The 23,155-nt window shown below is 49.3% G+C and overlaps 1 protein-coding gene across 1 annotated transcript in view; it reads left to right on the top strand.

The window, feature by feature from the left end:
* Positions 1–14,590, top strand: part of rbm34 (RNA binding motif protein 34) — a 20,766-nt gene extending 6,176 nt beyond the window's left edge. Inside the window, exons 3-11 of the mRNA XM_070884308.1 lie at positions 146–282; positions 4,459–4,675; positions 5,648–5,707; positions 6,990–7,033; positions 9,233–9,316; positions 10,978–11,041; positions 11,129–11,171; positions 12,772–12,890; positions 13,988–14,590. Of these exons, the coding sequence (XP_070740409.1) occupies positions 146–282; positions 4,459–4,675; positions 5,648–5,707; positions 6,990–7,033; positions 9,233–9,316; positions 10,978–11,041; positions 11,129–11,171; positions 12,772–12,890; positions 13,988–14,245 (1,026 nt within the window). The 3' untranslated portion in view covers positions 14,246–14,590. The remainder of the gene's footprint in view (positions 1–145; positions 283–4,458; positions 4,676–5,647; positions 5,708–6,989; positions 7,034–9,232; positions 9,317–10,977; positions 11,042–11,128; positions 11,172–12,771; positions 12,891–13,987) is intronic.
* The last annotated feature ends 8,565 nt before the right edge of the window (positions 14,591–23,155 follow it).

Here is a 23,155-nt window from a genome sequence, read left to right as displayed (position 1 = left end):
CTGTGCCAAAAGCCAGGCATGCAGTCAAAACGTGCCTCTAATACTGCGTAGGGTTCTCTCTGCTCCAGGGAGACAGTCCCATTGAATTGTAACAATAGTTGCTTGGTATTCCAAGCTGCGTTGACGTGCAGTTGTTACCCCTCAGGTCAGCAGCAGCAACAAGAGGAAGCTTGCAGAAGACGAGTCTGATGCCGCAAATAAGGCCAAGCAACAGAAGCCGGAGAAGAGGAAAGGCGTGCGACAAAAGCAGCTCACAGCAGCCCAGAGGAAAGTGGCCCAGAGGTGAGTTCTCACAGAGGATCACCTATATAACTTCGCAAAGCACGCTCGGAGCACTGTGCACAGTTCTGCTCTCCGTATTACAAAAAGGTTCTAGAGGCACTGGAGAAGGTGCAGGAAAGATTGACACGGGTGATACCAAAACTGAGAGCTTATAACTGAGTCAGCCGTAGCTCAGTGGGCAGCACACTCCGAGTCTGAAGGTTGTGGGTTCACGTCCCACTCCAGGGACTTGAGCACAAAAATCCAGGCTGACACTCCAGTGCGATGCTGAGGGAGTGCTGCACTGTCGGGGGTGCCGTCTTTCGGATGAGACATTAAACTGAGGCCCCATCTGCCCCCTCAGGTGGATGTAAAAGATCCCACGGCACTATTTCGAAGAGGAGCAGGGGGAGTTATCCCCGGTGTCCTGAGGCCAATATTTATCCCTCAATCAACATAACAAAAATAAATTATCAGGTCGTTGTCCCATTGGGGGAGCTTGCTGAGCACAAATTGGCTGCCGCGTTTCCTACATTACAACAGTGACTACACTCCAAAAGTACTTCATTGGCTGTAAAGTGCTTTGAGATGACCGAGGAAGGCGCTATATAAATCCAAGTCTTCTTATAACTATCAGGAAAAGCTGAACCAGGGCTCTCTCCTGCAGAAGAGAGAAGGCTGAGGGGTGACCCAATCGAGGTCTTTAAAATTACAAATGGTATTCGATAGGGTAGACGTTGAGAAAATGTTCCCACTTGCAAGGAGACCAGAACTCGGGGCTATAAATATAAGATAGTCACTAATAAAACCAATCGGGAATTGTGGAGAGATGTCTTTATCCAGAGAGCGGTGAGAATGTGGAACTCGCCAGCACAGGGAGTGGATGAGCTGAATGGTACAGATAGATTTAGGGGGAAGCTGAGGGAGAAAGGGATAGAAGGATATTCTGATAGGGTTAGATAAAGAGGGGTGGGGGGAGACTGGTGTGGAGCATAAACACCGGCACAGATTAGTTGCACAGATTAATGGCTGCTTTCTGTGCTGGACCTGAGCTGGGACGTGAGGAGGGGGGCGGGGGTTGGGGGTATGGGGAGCTGAGACGTGAGGAGGGGGGAGGGGTTGGGGGCATGAGATGGGCGTAAGGAGCGGGGGTGTGAGGAGAAGGGTTGGGGGCGCAGGGAGCTGGGGACCCTGGTGAGGTGGTCGAACGAATCTCAACAGGGTGTGAAGACTCGGACTTGGTGTAACATTCAGATGACGCAGGGTTTGGGCACAGGGTCTCCCTGCTGCACAGGCTGGGGAACAGGGGCACGCGAGGCTGAGCTGCTGCAGCCTACCGGCTGGAGGGGGTAATTACACATCTACCGAAACTGGAGTGGTACCCGGAAATATATCTATAGATCTGTGGAACGGGGTCAGAGGTGTGGGGAGAGGGATTGGGGGTGACGGGGATGTGGGTTGGGGGCGTGGGGAGCTGGGACGTGTGATGGGGCAGGGGGGCGGGGGTATGAGGAGAGGGGGTTGAGGGTGTGGGGGGGGGGGAGAGAGGTGGGCTTGGAAGTGCAAGGGGTGGGGGAGAAGGGGTGAGAATGTGGGGAGAGAGGGTTTGAAGGTGTTGGGGGGGATAGAGGGGGTCGGGGATGTGGGGCGAGGGGGTTGGAGTTGGGGGCTGGGAGTTCTGAGCCACAGCAAGATCAGATTGGACTGGTGCACAGCCTGGATGCTGTTCTCCCCTCTCCCAGCCCGTGATTGCCCCCCTCCTCAGTTCAGCGAATATCCCCGTATCTTCCCCCCGGTCGCGGCCCCCTCCCCCGGTCCCGCCCTGCGTATGTCGTCATCCTCCCCCTCACCCCCCCCCACAACCGGTCCCGCCCCTTCTTTGGGAAGAGTGGAAGAGTGATGATAATATGGTAGAATTCTTTATTAAGATGGAGAGTGACACAGTTAATTCAGAAACTAGGGTCCTGAACTTGGGGAAAGCTAACTTCGACGGCATGAGGCGTGAATTGGCTAGAATAGACTGGCGAATGATACTTAAAGGGTTGACGGTGGATAGGCAATGGCAAACATTTAAAGATCACATGGATGAACTTCAACAGTTGTACATCCCTGTCTGGAGTAAAAATAAAACGGGGAAGGTGGCTCAACCGTGGCTAACAAGGGAAATTAAGGATAGTGTTAAATCCAAGGAAGAGGCATATAAATTGGCCAGAAAAAGCAGCAAACCTGAGGACTAGGAGAAATTTAGAATTCAGCAGAGGAGGACAAAGGGTTTAATTAGGAGAGGGGAAATAGAGTATGAGAGGAAGCTTGCCGGGAACATAAAAACTGACTGCAAAAGCTTCTATAGATATGTGAAGAGAAAAAGATTAGTGAAGACAAACGTAGGTCCCTTGCAGTCGGATTCAGGTGAATTTATAATGGGGAACAAAGAAATGGCAGACCAATTGAACAAATACTTTGGATCTGTCTTCACTAAGGAAGACAAAAATAACCTTCCGGATGTACTAATGGACCGAGGGCCTAATGAGAAGGAGGAACTGAAGGATATCCTTATTAGGCGGGAAATTGTGTTCGGGAAATTGATGGGATTGAAGGCCGATACATCCCCGGGGCCTGATAGTCTATATCCCAGAGTACATAATGAAGTGGCCTTAGAAATAGTGGATGCATTTTCCAACAGTCTTTCGATTCTGGATCAGTTCCTATGGACTGAAGGGTAGCTAATGTAACACCACTTTTTAAAAAGGGAGGGAGAGAGAAAGTGGGTAATTATAGACCGGTTAGCCTGACATCAGTAGTGGGGAAAATGTTGGAATCTATTATTAAGGATGAAATTGCAGCGCATTTGGAAAGCAGTGACAGGATCGGTCCTAGTCAGCATGGATTTATGAAAGGGAAATCATGCTTAACAAATCTTCTGGAATTTTTTGAGGATGTAATTAGTAGAGTGGACAAGGGAGAACCAGTGGATGTGATGTATTTGGACTTTCAAAAAGCTTTTGACAAGGTCCCACACAATAGATTGGTGTGCAAAATCAAAGCACATGGTATTGGGGGTAATGTACTGACGTGGATAGAGAACTGGTTGGCAGACAGGAAGCAGAGAGTCGGGATAAATGGGTCCTTTTCAGAATGGCAGGCAGTGACTAGTGGAGTGCCGCAGGGCTCAGTGCTGGGACCCCAGCTCTTTACAATATACATTAATGATTTGGATGAAGGAATTGAGTGTAATATCTCCAAGTTTGCAGATGACACTAAACTGGGTGGCGGTGTGAGATGTGAGGGGGACACTAAGAGGCTGCAGGGTGATTTGGACAGGTTAGGTGAGTGGGCAAATGCATGGCAGATGCAGTATAATGTGGATAAATGTGAGGTTATCCACTTTGGGGGCAAAAACACAAAGACAGAATATTATCTGAATGGCGGCAGATTAGGAAAAGGGGAGGTGCAACGAGACCTGGGTGTCATGGTTCATCAGTCACTGAAAGTTGGCATGCAGGTACAGCAGGCGGTGAAGAAGGCAAATGGCATGTTGGCCTTCATAGCGAGGGGATTTGAGTATAGGAGCAGGGAGGTCTTACTGCAGTTGTACAGGGCCTTGGTGAGGCCTCACCTGGAATATTGTGTTCAGTTTTGGTCTCCTAATCTGAGGAAGGACATTCTTGCTGAGTGTAGCGAAGGTTCACCAGACTGATTCCCGGGATGGCTGGACTGTCATATGAGGAGAGACTGGATCGACTGGGCCTGTATTCACTGGAGTTTAGAAGGATGAGAGGGGATCTCATAGAAACATATAAAATTCTGACGGAACTGGACAGGTTAGATGCAGGAAGAATGTTCCCAATGTTGGGAAAGTCCAGAACCAAGGGACACAGTCTAAGGATAAGGGGTAAGCCATTTAGGACTGAGATGAGGAGAAACTTCTTCACTCAGAGAGTTGTTAACCTGTGGAATTCCCTGCCGCAGAGAGTTGTTGACACCAGTTCATTGGATATATTCAAGAGGGAGTTAGGTATGGCCCTTATGGCTAAAGGGATCAAGGGGTATGGAGAGAAAGCGGGAATGGGGTACTGAGGTGAATGATCAGCCATGATCTTATTGAATGGTGGTGCAGGCTCGAGGGGCCGAATGGCCTACTCCTGCACCTATTTTCTATGTTTCTATGTAACCCGCCTCTCCCCGTGCTGCTCGCAGGGAGAAGGCTTTGAGCGTGGCAGACGAGGAGGGCGAAGGGGAAGGTTGCCGGAAACGGACGGGCACGGGTGGCCAATCACCGGCGGCTCCAGCGCTGCCGGCGAAGAACACGACCGAACCTAACGCCAAGAAAAGCGCGCCCAACCCTGCGCTGGAGAGGACCAAGAATAGGAGGACTCTGTTTGTCGGGAACCTGCCCTGGGAGTGCAGTAAGCAGGTGAGAGGTGACTGGCTGACTGTGACTCCACACACACCGTGTGGCGATCAGGAGTTCGGCTGGGCTTGAAGAACTGTAGGTCAGCGCTAATTTACCGCCTCGACATCTCCTACGTCCCACGTCAGATACACTTACATTTTATATAGTGCCATCATAAAACATCCCAACGCAGTTCACAGGAGTGTTACAAGACAAAATGGGGCATATAACAACAACTTGTACTTATATAGTGCCTTTCAGGTTAAGAAACTGTCTAAATTTAAGACAAAGATAGAAAGTTTCTTAACCGATAAGGGGTTATGGGGAGCGGGCGGGGAAGTGGAGCTGAGTCCATGATCGGATCAGCAATGATCGTATTAAATGGTGGAGCAGGCTCGAGGGGCCTGTTCCTATTTCTTAGGACAGATCAAAAGCTTGGTCAAAGAGGAAGATTTTAAGGAGCATCGTAAAGGAGGAGGAAGGCAGAGGGAATTCCACAGTTTGGGGCCCCAGCAGCTGAAGGCACAGCCACCAATGGTGGGGTGGAGGGAGTGTGGGGGGGATAATACAGTCCAACCCCTTGATCATTGTGCTGAGAGTTCATGTCGGGGGCCTGAGCTTGTTTACATTAAGTGGCAGCGATGGCATGCTCTCTTTCCCTCGCCCCTCGCCCCCCCCCCCCCCCCACACACATACACCCGCACCCCACATCCGACGCCGGGATCTACCTCAGCCTCCACACTAGCTGCCCTCCCTACCTACCTACCTCGGCCCGGGGGTTACCGGATTCGAGATGTCGGAAAGACGTTCCGAAATCCGGAAATACTCGAAATCCGGAACGGCCTCGGTCCCGAGCTCTCCGGACTTCGGACATTTTACCTGTACTAAAATGCAAAGCTGTGTCAGTGTCTGACAACGTTGCCCTCCTGTTCCTGAGCGTGTTACTTGGCGAAAGGCAGGTAGTGATAATAATATTTGTATCTCTTTAAACAGATGATCACAGCGGTGTTCAAAGAGTTTGGGCCGATTGAGTCTGTGCGGTTCCGTTCGGTGGTAAGTTCAGTGGTTTTTATTTTTGAAGGATGTAGAAATAAAGCTGGTTTGGGCAGGTGCAATCTGCGTGTCACTGGGCAAGGGCTTGGGCGAGGTGTGTCTGCTGTGAGAACGCTGTGATCTCCATGGTCAGCTCCCAAACTGGCACGGCACTGCCCCCAGTGCAGAGTCTTGCCTGATTCACAGAGCCCAGATATCCCGGCCAAGGAACACCGTGTTCACCCCACGTTAGGTGCTTCTAAAACTACTGGATTGAGTGAGGGGGGCTACTAAACTGCTCAAAATAGTAACGGCCTGGCTCTAATTTTCTCTCTTTTTTTTACCCTGTCAATTACTTTAATTATCTTAAACACCGGGATCACCTCTTAATCATAGAATTAATCAATCTGCTGAACTCAAGGGGCTACAAGCCTAGTCTGTGTAACCTGTCCTCGTAATTTAACCCTTTCAGCCCCGGTATCATTCTGGTGAATCTGTGCTGCTCCCCCTCCATGGCCAGAATGTCCTTCCTGAGGTGAGAGGGCCCAGAACTGAACGCAGTGACTCCAGACCGAGGCTCTGTACAACAGAAGCACAATTCCCTCCCCTTCGCAGTCCAGTCCGCATGAGGTGACCCACTACCTCTTCATGTCCCAACTGGGACAAGCGTCACCACCTGGCTTATGAATGAGGCCCGGGGGTTAAAATAAGTCCGGCATCAAGTTGATTGTGGGGGGGGGTCGTCGGTGGATTGATGCTCGCCTCGCCTCGCCCCCGCCCGCCCACTCTCAGTTACATTAACCCCCCCCCAAGTGGCCACAGGTCTATGGAGCAGCCATCATCATCATAGGTAGTACCTCGAATCGAGGATGGCTTGCTTCCACGTCAGAAAGTTCACGGGTGTTTCAATGAAGGGCCTAATATTCCAGATCCCGAACTAAATCTTGAAGGGTGGAAGATGCCTGTGTGTAGATTTTTTTTCACATGTGGGGGCCGTTGCACACCAGCCACCACACGGGCTTGATAGAGCTCAGTCTTGGTCAAGTGGCAAGGATTTACCAAGACGTCTGGAGACCAGCTCTGCTGCACGGACCTAGTGAGCGGACATATCGCAGATGGAGCGGCAACACTAGCCCGAATGCACGAGTCACCTTGTGGGGCAGGGGGACGAGCTGTGCTGAAAGCGGGGCTGTGTCACACTGCTTGCTCACCTCTTTGCCGTGAAACCTTGTTTGTTTTCCTCCTGCCCGTATGAGAGTGAGGTGATTAATCCGATTCTGTTTCTCTTGTACCCTGGCTAAAGGCGCGTGCGGACACCAGCATCTCCAGGAGGTTGGCCACCATCCAGTAAGTCACCCCACTTGTTCGCTGGTGCGCTTGCACGCTGACTGCCCCTGGCATAACATCGACCCAAGCCCTGCGTGATTGGGGTGTATGCCGCGGTGCACTATAATTGCCCCCACCCTTTCACACAGCGCAATGACACACGCGCTGTGATTACACAGCGGTCAGCCCTTACCCCATTGAACCCAGACGGTCAGCGGTGTTGTCCAGCGCACGGCCATCGCAGCCGATTCTGCTTCTGGCCTCCGCTGAGCTCCACGCACGCACGCGCTCGCTCGCACATACACACGCACACACGCGTTCACACACACATGCCCTTTACAGTAGAAGTTGGCGTCCTAGAGTCGAGCCCCTGATTGATTTTCTCCTCCTCCTCTCTCCAAAGACCATGAGTAGTGGGGACACGTGTTAGTCAGCACAGACCAGGAGTTTCAACCTGCAGCCTTCCTACTCCACATAGGTCAGTGACACATTGCATGTGGCAGATACACCCCACGCCTGGGAAAGGACTGCCCTGTCACAGCTCCATGGTTCATGTGAGATCTCCACGCTCTCCAAATTGTCAGACTGCTTGTCCGACATCCAGCTCTGGATCAGCAGAAATATTCTCCAACTGAATATTGGGAAGACTGAAGCCATTGTTTTCGGTCCCCACCACAATCTCCGTTCCCCAGCCACTGACTCCATCCCTCTCCCCAACTGAGGCTGAACCAGACTGTTCGCAACCTTGGTGTCATGTTTGACCCTGAAATGAGCTTTTGACCACATATCCGCAGCATAACTAAGACCGTCTATTTCCACCTCCGTAACATCGCCCGTCTCCGCCCCTGCCTCAGCTCATCTGTTGCTGAAGCCCTCATCCATGCCTTTGTTACCTCTGGAATTGACTATTCCAACTGGCTGGCCTCCCACATTCTACCCTACGTAAACTAGAGGTGATCCAAAACTCGACTGCCCGTGTCCTAACTCGCACCAAGTCCCGCTCACCCATCACCCCTGTGCTCGCCGACCTACATTAGCTCCCAGTTAAGCAATTCTCATCCTTTTTAAATCCTTCCATGGACTCGCCCCTCCCTATCTCTGTAATCTCCTCCAATCCTACAACCCCCCGAGATGTCTGCATTCTTCTAATTCTACCCTCTTAAACATCCCTGGTTATACTCTCTCAACCATTGGCGGCCGTGCCTTCTGTTGCCAAGGCCCTAAGCTCTGGAACTCCCTCCCTAAACCTCTCTGCCTCTGTTCCTTCCTTCAATACGCTCCTTAAAACCTACCTCTTTGAGCAAGCTTTTGGTCAACTGCCCTAATTTCTAATTATCCAGCTCGGTGTCCAATTGTTATCTCCTAATTCTCCTATGAAGCACCTTGGAACATTTCATTCACTGCATTAAAGATGTTAAATGTTCTTTACCATTTATAAAAATGTTATGGCAGACTGGTGCGGTGCTAACCCGCAAAGGCCCGAATGTCGCTGGTTTGATTGCCGGCCTGTGCTGAGTCACCGCTCCCAGCCAAGGCCGCAGGTAACGTGCTGCACTTTCCCCGAGTGTCCCTGGATTGGGGCGGGGGTGGGGAAATCAGCTGCGAGTGTGTGTGTGTGTGGACATTAGGTGGAGGATCGCTCTTTCAAAGCACCGGCACAGGCTCGATGGGCTGAATGGTTTCCTCCTGTGCGATGATAAACTCATCCTGCACTCGATGCCTTTAAATCCACCCTGGAATAGTTGAGGCGAATAGCAGAGATACATTTAAGGGGAAGCTGGATAAACACATCAGGGAGAAAGGAATAGAGGGTTATGCTGCTAGGGGAAGAGGGGTTGGGAGGAGGTTAGTGTGGAGCATAAACACTGGCACGGACCCATTGGGCCGAATGGCCTGTTTCTGTGCTGTACATTCGATGTAAATCCTTTAAATGTATCCTGCTGCCTTTTAACTGCAAATAATTCTGCCCTCCAGTGGTCTCCATGAGTATGTGTTCTTCAAAGCCAATGCTGGGAAAACCAACGCGGCTGGATTTTTGCTGTAATTTGGAGTTAACATTGAACATCAGCATAGCCCCGTGTGTCTGCGCTTGGCTTATTTTTAATTATTCTGGCACCTTTTTCTGCCTCGATAGTTTGAGCCTGAAAGTAGAATTGGGCAGCCGAATTCTCACTGCAATGATTTCTCTTTTGACCCACTCGTTCCCATCACTGACTTTAGGAGGAAGGTTCATCCCAAGAGGAATAATATGAATGCCTATGTGGTGTTTGAGCAGGATGGTGATGCAGCCAGAGCTTTGAGCAGGTAACAGGGTGCAACCCCAGCTGTCACAGTACGTCTGGCTTTCCAAATGGTAACAAAGGGGCGCATGTCTGAGATCAAATCACCATCGCACGACCAGGTTACGTGCCAAGAATCCCCACACAGTGGCCTGTGTTTCGAGAGTCCAGCCGCTGTGTGGGCTGTAAATGTATTCATGGGGCAGCCTTGTATTCTGGAACCATTGTACATCGAGTTTTATTGTGCAGCAGGGACCCTCCTTTATAACCAGCGCTCGGTGATTTGGTTTATTTATAACCGGCGCTCGGTGATTTGGTTTATTTATAACCGGCACTCGGTGATTTGGTTTATTTATAACCGGCGCTCGGTGATTTGGTTTATTTATAACCGGCACTCGGTGATTTGGTTTATTTATAACCGGCGCTCGGTGATTTGGTTTATTTATAACCGGCGCTCGGTGATTTGGTTTATTTATTACCAGCGCTCGGTGATTTGGTTTATTTATAACCAGCGCTCGGTGATTTGGTTTATTTATTACCGGCGCTGGGTGATTTGGTTTATTTATTACCAGCGCTCGGTGATTTGGTTTATTTATTACCAGCGCTCGGTGATTTGGTTTATTTATTACCAGCGCTCGGTGATTTGGTTTATTTATTACCAGCGCTCGGTGATTTGGTTTATTTATAACCGGCGCTCGGTGATTTGGTTTATTTATTACCAGCGCTCGGTGATTTGGTTTATTTATAACCAGCGCTCGGTGATTTGGTTTATTTATAACCGGCGCTGGGTGATTTGTTTTATTTATTACCGGTGCTCGGTGATTTGTTTTATTTATTACCGGTGCTCGGTGATTTGGTTTATTTATAACCGGCGCTGGGTGATTTGGTTTATTTATAACCGGCGCTGGGTGATTTGGTTTATTTATTACCGGCGCTGGGTGATTTGGTTTATTTATTACCAGCGCTCGGTGATTTGGTTTATTTATAACCGGCGCTGGGTGATTTGGTTTATTTATTATCAGCGCTCGGTGATTTGGTTTATTTATAACCGGCGCTCGGTGATTTGGTTTATTTATTACCAGCGCTCGGTGATTTGGTTTATTTATAACCAGCGCTCGGTGATTTGGTTTATTTATAACCGGCGCTCGGTGATTTGGTTTATTTATAACCGGCGCTCAGTGATTTGGTTTATTTATTATCAGCGCTCGGTGATTTGGTTTATTTATTACCAGCGCTCGGTGATTTGGTTTATTTATTACCGGTGCTCGGTGATTTGGTTTATTTATAACCGGCGCTCGGTGATTTGGTTTATTTATTATCAGCGCTCGGTGATTTGGTTTATTTATTATCAGCGCTCGGTGATTTGGTTTATTTATTATCAGCGCTCGGTGATTTGGTTTATTTATTATCAGCGCTCGGTGATTTGGTTTATTTATAACCGGCGCTCAGTGATTTGGTTTATTTATTACCAGCGCTCGGTGATTTGGTTTATTTATTACCGGCGCTCGGTGATTTGGTTTATTTATAACCAGCGCTCGGTGATTTGGTTTATTTATAACCGGCGCTCGGTGATTTGGTTTATTTATTATCAGCGCTCGGTGATTTGGTTTATTTATAACCGGCGCTCGGTGTTTTTCTCCATATTTTGTACATACGCAGACTAAACAAATTCTGTTCTTTTTAAAGGAATGGATGTGAAATACAAACTGGGTTTCATATCCGAGTGGACCTAGCCAACAAGTCAAACATTGTGAGTTATGAATGAGTTACAAAGTGAGTTAATCTATAATACACTGGCTACAGTTGGGGAATCTCATTTTTATTTTATTTTTTATAGCACGACCATCGAAGATCGGTCTTTTTGGGCAACTTGTCATACGGTAAGATGTACCTTACTCTGACTGGCGATGTGCTTTGTCGGTCAGTCAGTTATTCTGTCTCATTCTCCAGTGTTATCCTGAGCTTTCAAACTGCAGGGTTCCTTAGAGAAAGGAATTATCATTTGTGTAGAACGAACTTGCTTTTAAACTTGCAGCCGTCTCCTTAACACTGATCCTGGCCTCAAGCCACATGAGACTGTGTGGTCAAAGGCAGCAAACGCCTTCACTACCTCCCGCCCTCTAAAGCGCTTTACAGACAGTGAAGCACTTTTGGAGTGTAGTCACTGTTGTAATGTGGGAAACGCAGCAGCTAATTGCGCACAGCAAGCTCCCACAAACAGCAATGTGCGAATGACCAGATAATTTGTTTTTGTAATGTTGATTGAGGGGTATATATTGGCCCCAGGACACTGGGAAGAACTTCCTCTGCTCTTCTTCGAAATAGTGATCTTTTACGCCCACCTGAGGGGGCAAACGGGTTTGACGTCTCATCCGAAAGGCGGCACTCCTCAGTACTGCCCTTTTGACAGTGCGGCACTCCCTCAGTACTGCCCCTCCGACAGTGCGGCGCTCCCTCAGTACTGCCCCTCCGACAGTGCGGCACTCCCTCAGTACTGCCCCTCCGACAGTGCGGCACTCCCTCAGTACTGCCCCTCCGACAGTGAGGCGCTCCCTCAGTACTGCCCCTCCGACAGTGCGGCGCTCCCTCAGTACTGCCTCTCCAACAGTGCGGCGCTCCCTCAGTACTGCCCCTCCGACAGTGCGGCGCTCCCTCAGTACTGCCCCTCCGCCAGTGCGGCGCTCCCTCAGTACTGCCCCTCCGCCAGTGCGGCGCTCCCTCAGTACTGCCCCTCCGACAGTGCGGCGCTCCCTCAGTACTGCCCCTCCGACAGTGCGGCGCTCCCTCAGTACTGCCCCTCCGACAGTGCGGCGCTCCCTCAGTACTGCCCCTCCGACAGTGCGGCGCTCCCTCAGTACTGCCCCTCCGACAGTGCGGCGCTCCTTCAGTACTGCCCCTCCGACAGTGCGGCACTCCCTCAGTACTGCCCCTCCGACAGTGAGGCGCTCCCTCAGTACTGCCCCTCCGACAGTGCGGCGCTCCCTCAGTACTGCCCCTCCGACAGTGCGGCACTCCCTCAGTACTGCCCCTCCGCCAGTGCGGCGCTCCCTCAGTACTGCCCCTCCGACAGTGCGGCACTCCTTCAGTACTGCCCCTCCGACAGTGCGGCACTCCCTCAGTACTGCCCCTCCGACAGTGCGGCACTCCCTCAGTACTGCCCCTCCGACAGTGCGGCACTCCCTCAGTACTGCACTGGGAGAGTCCAAGCTACAGTTGGTACCCACCAATACCCCAGATGCCAATTCATGAATTGCTGCTAGTGTCTTCTCAATCAGTCTTGAGCCACACGAACAACAGTACAGTCAGAGGCACTGTCTTACACGGTGCTGGCCGCTTTAATAGAACCACTCCTATCTCTCTCGGATGCCGATGGGGCCCCCCCCCCCCCCGGCTATTTGAAGACCTCGGGTTTTGACACGGTACTACTGCTGTTGATCGAACGGCCCGTTACTGACACTGCTGTGCTGTGATTGGGTGTAGAGATCGGAGAGGAGGAAGTACGTGGTCATTTCTGCGAATGCGGAGAAATCGAATCGGTGCGGATCGTGAGAGACCGGGATTCGGGAATGGGGAAAGGCTTTGGATACGTGCTCTTTCAGGTGAGGCAAAGCTGTCAGTCCAACCGAGGCTCGGAGGCCTGCCACATTTTAGTTCTGTCTGAGGCTTAGAATCAGAGCATTTCACCGCGCAGGAGGTCACTCAGCCCGCTGCACCAATGCTCGCACTCGAGAAGAACTAATCACTTGGACCTTTTAGTTTTTTTTGCCTCCCCCTAACTCTTTGAAGTGTGCCATGGGATCTTTCTCATTCACTGGTGCAGGCATCCGAACCTCGTCAGGAGTCATTTTGACTTTAGGTGAATATGTAAATACTTCCTCATTTTCATTTCCATTGACTTCAGTCAAGACGGTGGTCTGTCTTGTGTGGATCGACTTGAAAATTCTCAAATCCCTCCACAGCCTCGCTCCTCCCTATCTCTGTAACCTCCTACACCCCTCCCTATCTCTCTTAACGTCCTCCAGCCCTACAACCCTCCCTATCTCAGTAACCTCCTCCAGCCCTACAACCCTCCCTATCTCTGTAACCTCCTCCTGCTCCAATCCTCCCTATCTCTGTAACCTCCTACACCCCTCCCTATCTCTGTAACCTCCTCCAGCCCTACACCACTCTATTTCTCAAACCTCTTCCAGTCCTTCGAATCTCCAAGATCTCTGCACTCCTTCAATTCTGGCCTCTCATCTATCCCTGATTTTAACCGTTCTCCCATTGGTGGCTGTGCCTTCAGCTGTCTAGGCTCTAAGCTCTGTGACTCCCTCCTAAACCCCTCTGCGTCTCTCTTCCTTAAGACGCTCCTTAAAACCTACCTCTTTGACCTGTCCTAATATCTCATTGAGTGGTACTGTGTCAAATTTTGTTCGTAACGCCCCTGTGAAGCACCTTTGGACCTGTTAATGTTGTTAAATGAGCTATATAAATTCAAATTGATCTATTTCCTCACTGGCAAAGTGACTCAATCTCACTTGAAGTACAGTGGGGAAATGGGATTGGGTGGTTGAACGGGTCACTGGCCCCAGAATATTGTCCTGCACCTGCGCCCACGTTTGGTGTGGGAGGGGGCGGTTGTTCTATTGCTACAGATTGCACGTGGCACAGGAAGTTGGTGGGTCAGGATTTGACGGTCTGCTTTCTGTTACAGAGCACGGACGCAGTGACTCTGGCCATGGAGCTCAATAACTCTGAGCTGAAAGGCCGCAGGGTACGAGTCAGCCACTCGGTGAAAAAGGAAAGCAGCCCGCAGGACCCGGCCTCCCAGGGCCGAGCGCGCACCGAGCCAGGGCTGGCTGTCACCGCCTTCTCCGGGATCGCGGCGGAGGGCGGCAAAACCAGGAAGAAGAAAGTGCGGAAGAGCAAACCGAGCCGGAGGAAGGCCGGCGTGCCTAAACGCAAGCGGTGAATGGCCGCGCCCTCTCTCCACACCCTGCCCTCGGCCCTGGCTCTCCCTCTGGAGACGTCCGGTCATCGTCAACACAGACCGGAGCTTTCACACTGGAACTAAAGGCCCGCAACATGGGAGTCTCTCGCACCAAGACTTCCCCCGCGGGCCCCTCCCCCTCCCCAATCCCCGCGGGTCCCTCCCCAAACCCCCGCGGCCCCTCCCCCCCCAACCCCTCCCCCCCCCAACCCCCGCGAGCCCCTCCCCCCCAACCCCCGCGGGCCCCTAACCCCCGCGGGCCCCTCCCCTCCCCTCCCCCCCAACCCCGTGGGCCCCTCTCCCCCAACCCCGTTGGCCCCTCCCCCCAAACCCCGTGGGCCCCTCCCCCCAAACCCCGTGGGCCCTTCCCCCCCCCCCCAACCCCACGGGCCCCTCCCCCCAACCCCACGGGCCCCTCCCCCCCAAGCCCCTCCCCCTCCCCCTCCCCCCCCAACCCCGCGGGCCCCTACCCCATGGGCCCTGATCTGTTCTGCTGTATGTGGGAGCTTCCTGTGCGCAAATTGGCTGCCGTGTTTCCTGTATTACAACAGTGACAACATTTCAAAAGTACTTCATTGGTGGTTGTAAAGCGATTCACAGCTCGAACATTTAATTATACATTTAACTTTAATCAGCTGGCTATTCATCTTGTTTGGAGCAGTTAATGGTTCATAAGGGCAAGTTCAGACAGAATTACTGAATTCCATGTGTGTGCTCAGTGGGTAGAAGTCTCACATCTAAGTCATATTCCAGGCCGACACTCCCAGTACTGAGGGAGCACTGCACTGTTGGAGGTGCCTGTCTTTCAGATGAGAAGTTAAACCAAGGTCCCGTCAGCTCTCAAATCCTACGGCACTATTTTGAAGATGATCAGGGGAGTTCCCCCCTGGTGTCCTGGCCAATATTTATCCCTCAATCAACATCACTAAAACAGATTCTTTGGTCGTCATCACGTTGTTGTGGGAGCTTGCTGTGCACAAATTGGCTGCCGCGTTTCCCACATTACAACAGTGACTATACTTCATTGGCTGTAAAGCGCTTTGAGATGTCCTGAGGTTGTGAAAGGCGCTATATCAATCCAAGTCTTTCTATTAGTACAGAGGGAAATCGTTAAATGAATGTTTTTGACAAGTAATTTTATTCACTTAACCATTTTGTTTTATCCATTTTAACTGTTGTATCAAGTTTGGCAAGAAGTTAAAAATGGAATACAAACTGGATTGTGATTACAGTCCTGTAAAAATGCTCACACAGTTATGTATAACAAAATGTATTTCTGTCATTTGCTTCACTACAATCTACACATCACAGTGCAGCACAAATCTGTTTATAAAAAGGCTGGTGATTCACCAAACTGTTTAACAATTTCACTCTGGGGAAACTGTCAGTCCATTTAGCATCGCAATTACTTTCACCTCATCAGCAAGAAGCAAAAACAGAATACTGCGGATGCTGGAATCTGCAATAAAAACAGGAACTGCTGGAAATCGCAGCAGGTCAGGCAGCATCTGTGGAGAGAGAAACAGAGTTAACGTTTCAGGTCAATGACCCTGCCTCAAAGCTCGTCACATGGGTTGCCAAAAGTGGTTGAGTGCGGCAACCTGACCAGGTGAAATAGACTGGGAAACCGCACTGGATTAGTTACTGGCCGATGTTCACAACACGACAAAATCACTTGTAAAAAGTGCTTAACACTTCAGTGAATAAATCCAGACTTTTGCATTTAAACTGTTTACTCAATTATCAAGGATTGCTGGGAAATACAGAAAAGGGGTTTTATTCTCTCAGAACGTTTTATTGTCAGTTCATTTAAGTGGGCTTGAATGCATCATCAGCTGTCGCTCAGTGCGTGACACTCTCTCTCCAGCAGGTCGAGGGTTCAAGCCCCAAACACTTGAGCACACAATCCAGGTTGACACTCCAACGCAGTACTGAAGGAGTGTTGCACTGTCTTTCGGATGAGATGTGAAACCAAGATGGTCGTAAAAGATCCCACGGCACTATTCGAAGAAGGACAAGGGCATCCTGGCCAATATTTATCCCTCAATCAACATCACTACAACAGATTGTCTAGTCATTATCACATTGCTGTTTGTGGGAGCTTGTGCACAAATTGGCTGCCGTGTTTCCCTACATTACAACAGTGACTACACCACCAACAAAAAGCTTCATTAGCTGTAAAGTGCTTTGGGTCTTCCCGAGGTCATGAAAGGCGCTATACATCGAATGTCCAGCACAGAAACCAGCCATTCAGCCCAAATGTTCCATGCCTGTCCACACGATCATCCTATCAACATATCCGATTCCTCCCTCGTGTTTATCCAGCTTCCCCTTAAATGCACCTACGCTATTTGCCTCAACCACTCCCTGTGGCAGCGAGTTCCACATTCTCACCGCTCTCTGGGTAAAGAAGTTTCTCCTGAATTCCCCATTGGATTTATTAGTGACTGTCTGATATTTATGGCCCCTAGTTTTGGTATCCCCCACAAGTGGAAGCATCTACCCTATCAAACTCCATCATAATCTTAAAGATCAGGTCACCCCTCATCTTTTATAGAGAATAGAGCCCTAGCTTGTTCAATCTGTCCTGATAGGATTAATCGCTTAGTTCTGGTATCTTTCTAAATCTTTTTTGCACCTTCTCTAGTGCTTTTCCCTTTTTATAATATGGAGACCAGAACTGTGCACATTACTCCGTGTGGTCTAACCAAGGTTCTGTACAACTTCTCTGCTTTTCAATTCCATCCCTCTAGAGATAGACCCGAGTGCTTGGTTTCCGTTATTTAATGGCCTTATTAACCTATGTCGCTGCTTTTTATGATTTATGTATCTGTACCCCTAAATCCCTTTGCTCTCTACCCCATTTAGACTCTTATTTTCCAAGCAGTGTGCGGCCTCTTTATTTTTGCCAAAATACACCACCTCAAACTTGCCTATATTGAAATTTATTTGGCAATTACACGCCCATTCTGCAAGTTGATTAATGTTACATCGAGTCTGCAATGCAGAAACAGCCAGTTCACCCCAGCTGGTCTATGTTGGGGTTTATGATCCACATGGAGCCTCCTCCCACCCCTTTTAATCCATCCTTACCAGCATATTCTATTCCTTTTTCTCGCATGTACTTCTCCAGCTTCCCCTTAAATGCATCGATACTATTTGCCTCAACCACTCCCTGTGGCAGCGAGTTCCACATTCTCCCCACTCTTTGGATAAAGAAGTTTCTCCTGAATTTCTATTGGATTTATCAGTGACTATCTTATATTTATGGCCCTAACCCTAGTTTTGGTCTCCCTCACAAGTGGAAACATCTCTCTCTACCCTATCAAACCCCTTTATCATTTTAAAGACCTCTATCTGGTCACCCCTCAGCATCTTCAGTCTTTCCTGATAGTTATAATCTCAGTTCTGCTATCATCTTAGTAAATCATTTTTGTACCTACCCTAGTGGCTCAATATCCTTTTTATAATATGGAAACCAGAACTGTTCACAGTACTCCAAGTGCGGTCTAACCAAGATTCTATACAAGTTTAACCTAACGTCACTGCTTTTCAATTCGGTCCCTCTAGAAATGAACCCCAGAGCTTGATTTGCTTTTTTATGGCCTTGTTAACCTGCGCCGCTACTTGTAGTGATTTGTGTATCTGTACCCCATCCAGAGCCTTATCTAAGCGGTATGTGGCCACCTTATTCTTCCTACCTCACACTTAGACGCCCATTCTGCAAGTTTATTAATGTCTTGTATTTTGTCGCAGTCTTCCTCAGTATTAACCACACCCCTCTAGTACAGCTCGAAGACATCGCAACAGGAAGGTGCAATGACTGAGTGCTCCTCACCTCCTCGGTGTCTGAGCTTTAAACTAAGGAGGAACAGGATATAGTGCATACCAGGTATGGGGGAAGGGAATGAGACAAACGGGGAATGGAGGGAGCGAGATGGGGAACTGAAAGCACAGGAGGGACCTACATTGGCTCCCAGGCCACCAACTCCTCCATTTTAAAATTTTCATCCTTGTGTTCAAATCCCTCCATAACCTCACTCCATCCACTCGAACATCCTCCAGCCCTGTAACCCTCTGAGATCTCCGCATTTCTGGCCCCTTGCACAGTCCCATTTTCCATCACTCCACCATTGGCAGCTGTGCCTTCAGCTACCTGGGCCCCAAGCTCTGGAAGTCCCTCCCTAGACCTCTCTGCCTCTCCTTTAAGTTGCTTGTTAAAACCAACCTCTGACCAAGCTTTTGGTCACCGGTGGCTGAGTGCCACATTTGTCTGATTACACTCCTGTGATGTTTTCCTCCGATAAATGCCTCATAGAAATGTTAAAAGAGCACAACATGCCTCCAGGGTCAGAAGGTAGGAGAGGAGTCCATAAGGTGGCAAGGCTGTAGAGATCATCAACATCATCATAGGTGGTCCCGCAAAACGAGGATGACTCGCTTCCACACCAAAAAAAAAAAGGATGAGTTCACAGATGTTTCATTGAAGAACCCGAACTACATCCTCAAGGGTGGAAGATGCCTGCGCGTGGATTTTTTTAATGTGGCTGTTGCTCACCAGCCACCACACGGGCTTGACAGAGCTAGGTCTTGGTCCAGTGGCAAGGATTACCCGTGACGGCTGGAGACCTGCTCTGCTGCACAGACCTAGTGCGCACACATATCGCAGTGTGGGCTGGCCTGTGCGGCCCCTGGCCCCGAACTCGCGCCTCCCCTGGACCCCGATTACATCCCTCTACAGTCTCTCGCCGCTCCTTCGCCCCGACCTCGCTCCTCCTGCTGTACCTGCCCACGCTCCAATCACCGACCTGGGCCTTGCTGATGTCACTCTTCGCTGACGTCGCCCTCCTGCACCAGCTCGCGCTGTACCCTGTAGTAGCATATCTCCACGCTGCTCCCTGGGCCGCACACTGCTCCTTTTATGGCCCCGACCTGCCGCTGATGTTCCCTCGCAGGTCAGGGCCTTCACGCTGCTCCCTGGGCCACACGATGTCCACACATAGAGATCATAGAAGCATACAACACAGAAGGAGGCCATTCAGCCCATCTTGGCTCTTTGATAGAGCGATCCAATTAGTCCCACTCCCCTGCCGATGTCCCATAGCCCTGCAAATTTCTCCTTTTCCAATTCCCTTTTGGAAGTTATTATTGAATCTGCTTCCGTCGCCCTTTCAGGCAAGGCATTCCAGACTGTAACTCATTGAGTAACATTTTTTTTCCCTCATTTCCCCTCTGGTCCTTCTGCAAATGATCTTAAGTCTGTGTCCTCTGGCTAACGATGCTCCTGCCACTGGAAACAGTTGCTCCCGATCTGCTTGGAACAGCTCTCTTAAACCTCCCCTTAACCTTTACTGCTCGAAGGAGGACAATCCCAGCTTCTCTAGTCTCTCTGCCGATGTGGTAACTGGTAAGAATGTGAAATCAACCTGTGGGGAGCCATTTTCTGGCAACTGCCCCAGAAGCCAGGCAGGCGGCCACTCCGATTGGAGAGTGTGGCTCCACCGGGAGAGAGAGAGAGAGGGAGAGGGAGAGAGAGAGAGAGAGAGGGAGAGGGAGAGAGTGAGTCGCCGGACTCTGGGGAGCTGGGAGAAGCTGCATTGTATGTGGCAAACTTTAAGCAATGGAAGTGAGGTTATCCATTTTGGGGGCAAAAACATGAAGGCAGAATATTAACTGAATGGCGGCAGATTAGGAAAAGGGAAGGTGCAACGAGACCTGGGTGTCATGGTTCATCAGTCATTGAAAGTGGGCATGCAGGTACAGCAGGCGGTGAAGAAGGCAAATGGCATGTTGGCCTTCATAGCTAGGGGATTTGAATATAGGAGCAGGGAGGTCTTACTGCAGTTGTACAGGGCCTTGGTGAGGCCTCACCTGGAATATTGTGTTCAGTTTTGGTCTCCTAATCTGAGGACGTTCTTGCTATTGAGGGAGTGCAGCGAAGGTTCACCAGACTAATTCCAGGGATGGCTGGACTGACATATGAGGAGAGACTGGATCAACTGGGCCTTTATTCACTGGCGTTTAGAAGGATGAGAGGGGATCTCATAGAAACGTATAAGATTCTGACGGGACTGGACAGGTTAGATGCGGGTAGAATGTTCCCGATGTTGGGGAAGTCCAGAACCAGGGGACACAGTCTTAGGATAAGGGCTAGGCCATTTAGGACTGAGATGAGGAGAAACTTCTTCACTCAGAGAATTGTTAACCTGTGGAATTCCCTGCCTCAGAGAGTTGTTGATGACAGTTCATTGGATATATTTAAGAGGGAGTTAGATATGGCCCTTACGGCTAAAGGGATCAAGGGGTATGGAGAGAAAGCAGGAAAGGGGTACTGAGGTGAATGATCAGCCATGATCTTATTGAATGGTGGTGCAGGCTCGAAGGGCTGAATGGCCTGCTCCTGCACCTAATTTCTATGTTTCTATGAAACTCAAGTTTTAAAATGTTAGACCGGTGATCGGGTGGGAAAAAAAAGCAGATTCCTTTTGGTCAAGAATTAAAGATAAGACAAAGATAGAATCATACAGAGGAGCTCTCCAATTAGTCCCACTCCCCCCTGCACTTCCCCTATAGCCCTACATCTTTTTTCCATTTCAAGTGTTTATTGAATTCCCTTTTGAAAGTTACTATTGAATCTGCTCCCACCGCCCTTTCAGGCAGCGCGTTCCAGATCACAACAACTCGCTGTGTAAAAGTGTGGTACCCAGCTGAGGCCTATCAGAAAAAGTTACAGCACGGAAGGAGGCCATTCAATCCATCGTGTCCGCACCGGCCGACAAAGCTATCCAGCCTAATCCCACTTTCCAGCTCTTGGTCCGTAGCCCTGTGCACATTCAAGTACTTTTTAAATGTGGTGAATTCCAGACTCCCACCACTCTCAGGGTGAAGAAATTTCCCTTCAAATCCCCTCTAAACCTCCTACCAATGACTTTAAATCTATTCCCCCTGATTGTTGACCCCTCTGCTAAGGGAAATAGGCAATATCCTTGTAAATCTCCTCTGTAGTGCAATCACATCTTTCCTGTAATGTGGTGACCAGAACTGCACGCAGTACTCTAGCTGTGGCCTAACTAGTGTTTTATACAGTTCAAGCATAACCTCCCTGCTCTTGTATTCTATGCCTCAGCTAATATAGGCAATTGTTTCGTTTGCCTTTTTAACCACCTTATCTACCTGGCCTGCTACCTTCAGGGATCTGCACTCCTCTACATTTCTCAGTGTCCTACCATTTAATGTGTATTCCCTTGCCTTGTTAGCCCTCCTCAAATGCATTACCTCACACTTCTCCGGATTGAATTCCATTTGCCACTGTTCTGCCCACCTGACCAGTAGATTGATATCTTCCTGCAGTCCACAGCTTTCTTCTTCATTATCAACCACACGGCCAATTTTAGTATCATCTGCAAACTTCTTAATCATACCCCCTACATTCAAGTTTAAATCATTGATAGATACCACAAAAAGCAAGGGACCCAGTACTGAGCCCTTTGGAACCCCACTGGAAACAGCCTCCCAGTCACACAAACATCCATCGACCATTACCCTCTGTTTCCTGCCTCTGAGCCCATTTTAGATCCAACTTGCCACTTTGCCCTGGATCCCATTGCTTTTACTTTCATGACCAGTCTGCCATGTGGGACCTTATACACTACATCAACGCAGTACCCTCATCAGCCCTACTTGTTACCTCCTCAAAAAATTCAATCAAATTTGTCAGACACGACCTTCCCTTAACAAATCCATGCTGACTGTCCTTGATTAATCCGTGTCTTTCTAAATAAAGATTTATCCTGGCCCTCAGAATTTTTTCCAATTAATTTTCCCACCACCGAGGTTAGGCTGACTGGCCTGTAATTACTTGGTCTATCACTTTCTCCCTTTTTAAACAAAGGTACAATATTAGCAGTCCTCTGGCACCACACCTTTGGCCAGAGAGGATTGGAAAATGATGGTCAGAGCCTCTGCTATTTCCTCTCTTGCTTCTCTTAATCGCCTGGGCCTGGGGATTTATCCATTTTCAAAGCTGCTAAACCCCTTAATAATTCCTCTCTCACAATGTTTATTTCATCTAATTATTTCACACTCTTCCTCACTGATTGCAATGTCTGCATCGCCCCTCTCTTTTGTGAAAACAGATGCAAAGTATTCATTAAGAACCATACCCACATGTTCCACCTCCACACACACATTACCTTTATGGTCTCTAATAGGCCCCACTCTTTCTTTAGTTATCCTTTTGCTCTTGATATATTTATAAAACATCTTTGGGTTTTCCTTGATCTTACTTGCTAATATTTTTTCATGCTCTCTCTTTGCTTTCCTAATTTCCTTTTTAATTTCACCCCTGCACTTTCTGTACTCCTCTTGGGTTTCTGCAGTGTTGAGTCCTCGGTCTCAGTCATAAGCCTCTCTGTTTTTCTTTATCCTCCCCTGTATGCCCCTTATCATCCAGGGGGCTCGAGATTTGTTAGTCCCACCCCTTTTCTTTAAGGGAACAAACTTGCTCTGAACTCTGAGGATCTCCTCCTTGAATGCCCGCCCCCCCCGCCCCGACACTGATTTACCTCCCAGTAGCTGTTTGGTTAAATCACATCTCAGCTGAGAAAAATTAGCTGTTCTATTTTCATCCTTTTCCACAACTAGCCTACATCTAACTGAATTATCATCACTTGCACCAAAATGCTGAGTCCGGAACCGCTCTATCCCTCGTACGGGCTAAAAAAAAGTTCCCCTGAGTGCATTTTAAGAATTTTGCTCCCTCTACACCCTTCACACTAATTCTATCCCAGTTAATATTGGGGTACTTGAAATCCCCTACTATTACTTTTTGCACTTGAGAGATGTGCCTCTATATTTGCCCCCCCCCTGACTGGGGTCTGTCGCACACTCCCA

This window comes from Pristiophorus japonicus, chromosome 7 (genome assembly GCF_044704955.1).
Source record: "Pristiophorus japonicus isolate sPriJap1 chromosome 7, sPriJap1.hap1, whole genome shotgun sequence".
Classification (NCBI taxonomy): Eukaryota; Metazoa; Chordata; class Chondrichthyes; family Pristiophoridae; genus Pristiophorus; species Pristiophorus japonicus.
The sequence above is the reverse complement of the archived record's forward strand: the minus strand, read 5'-3'. Positions and strand labels throughout refer to the sequence as shown.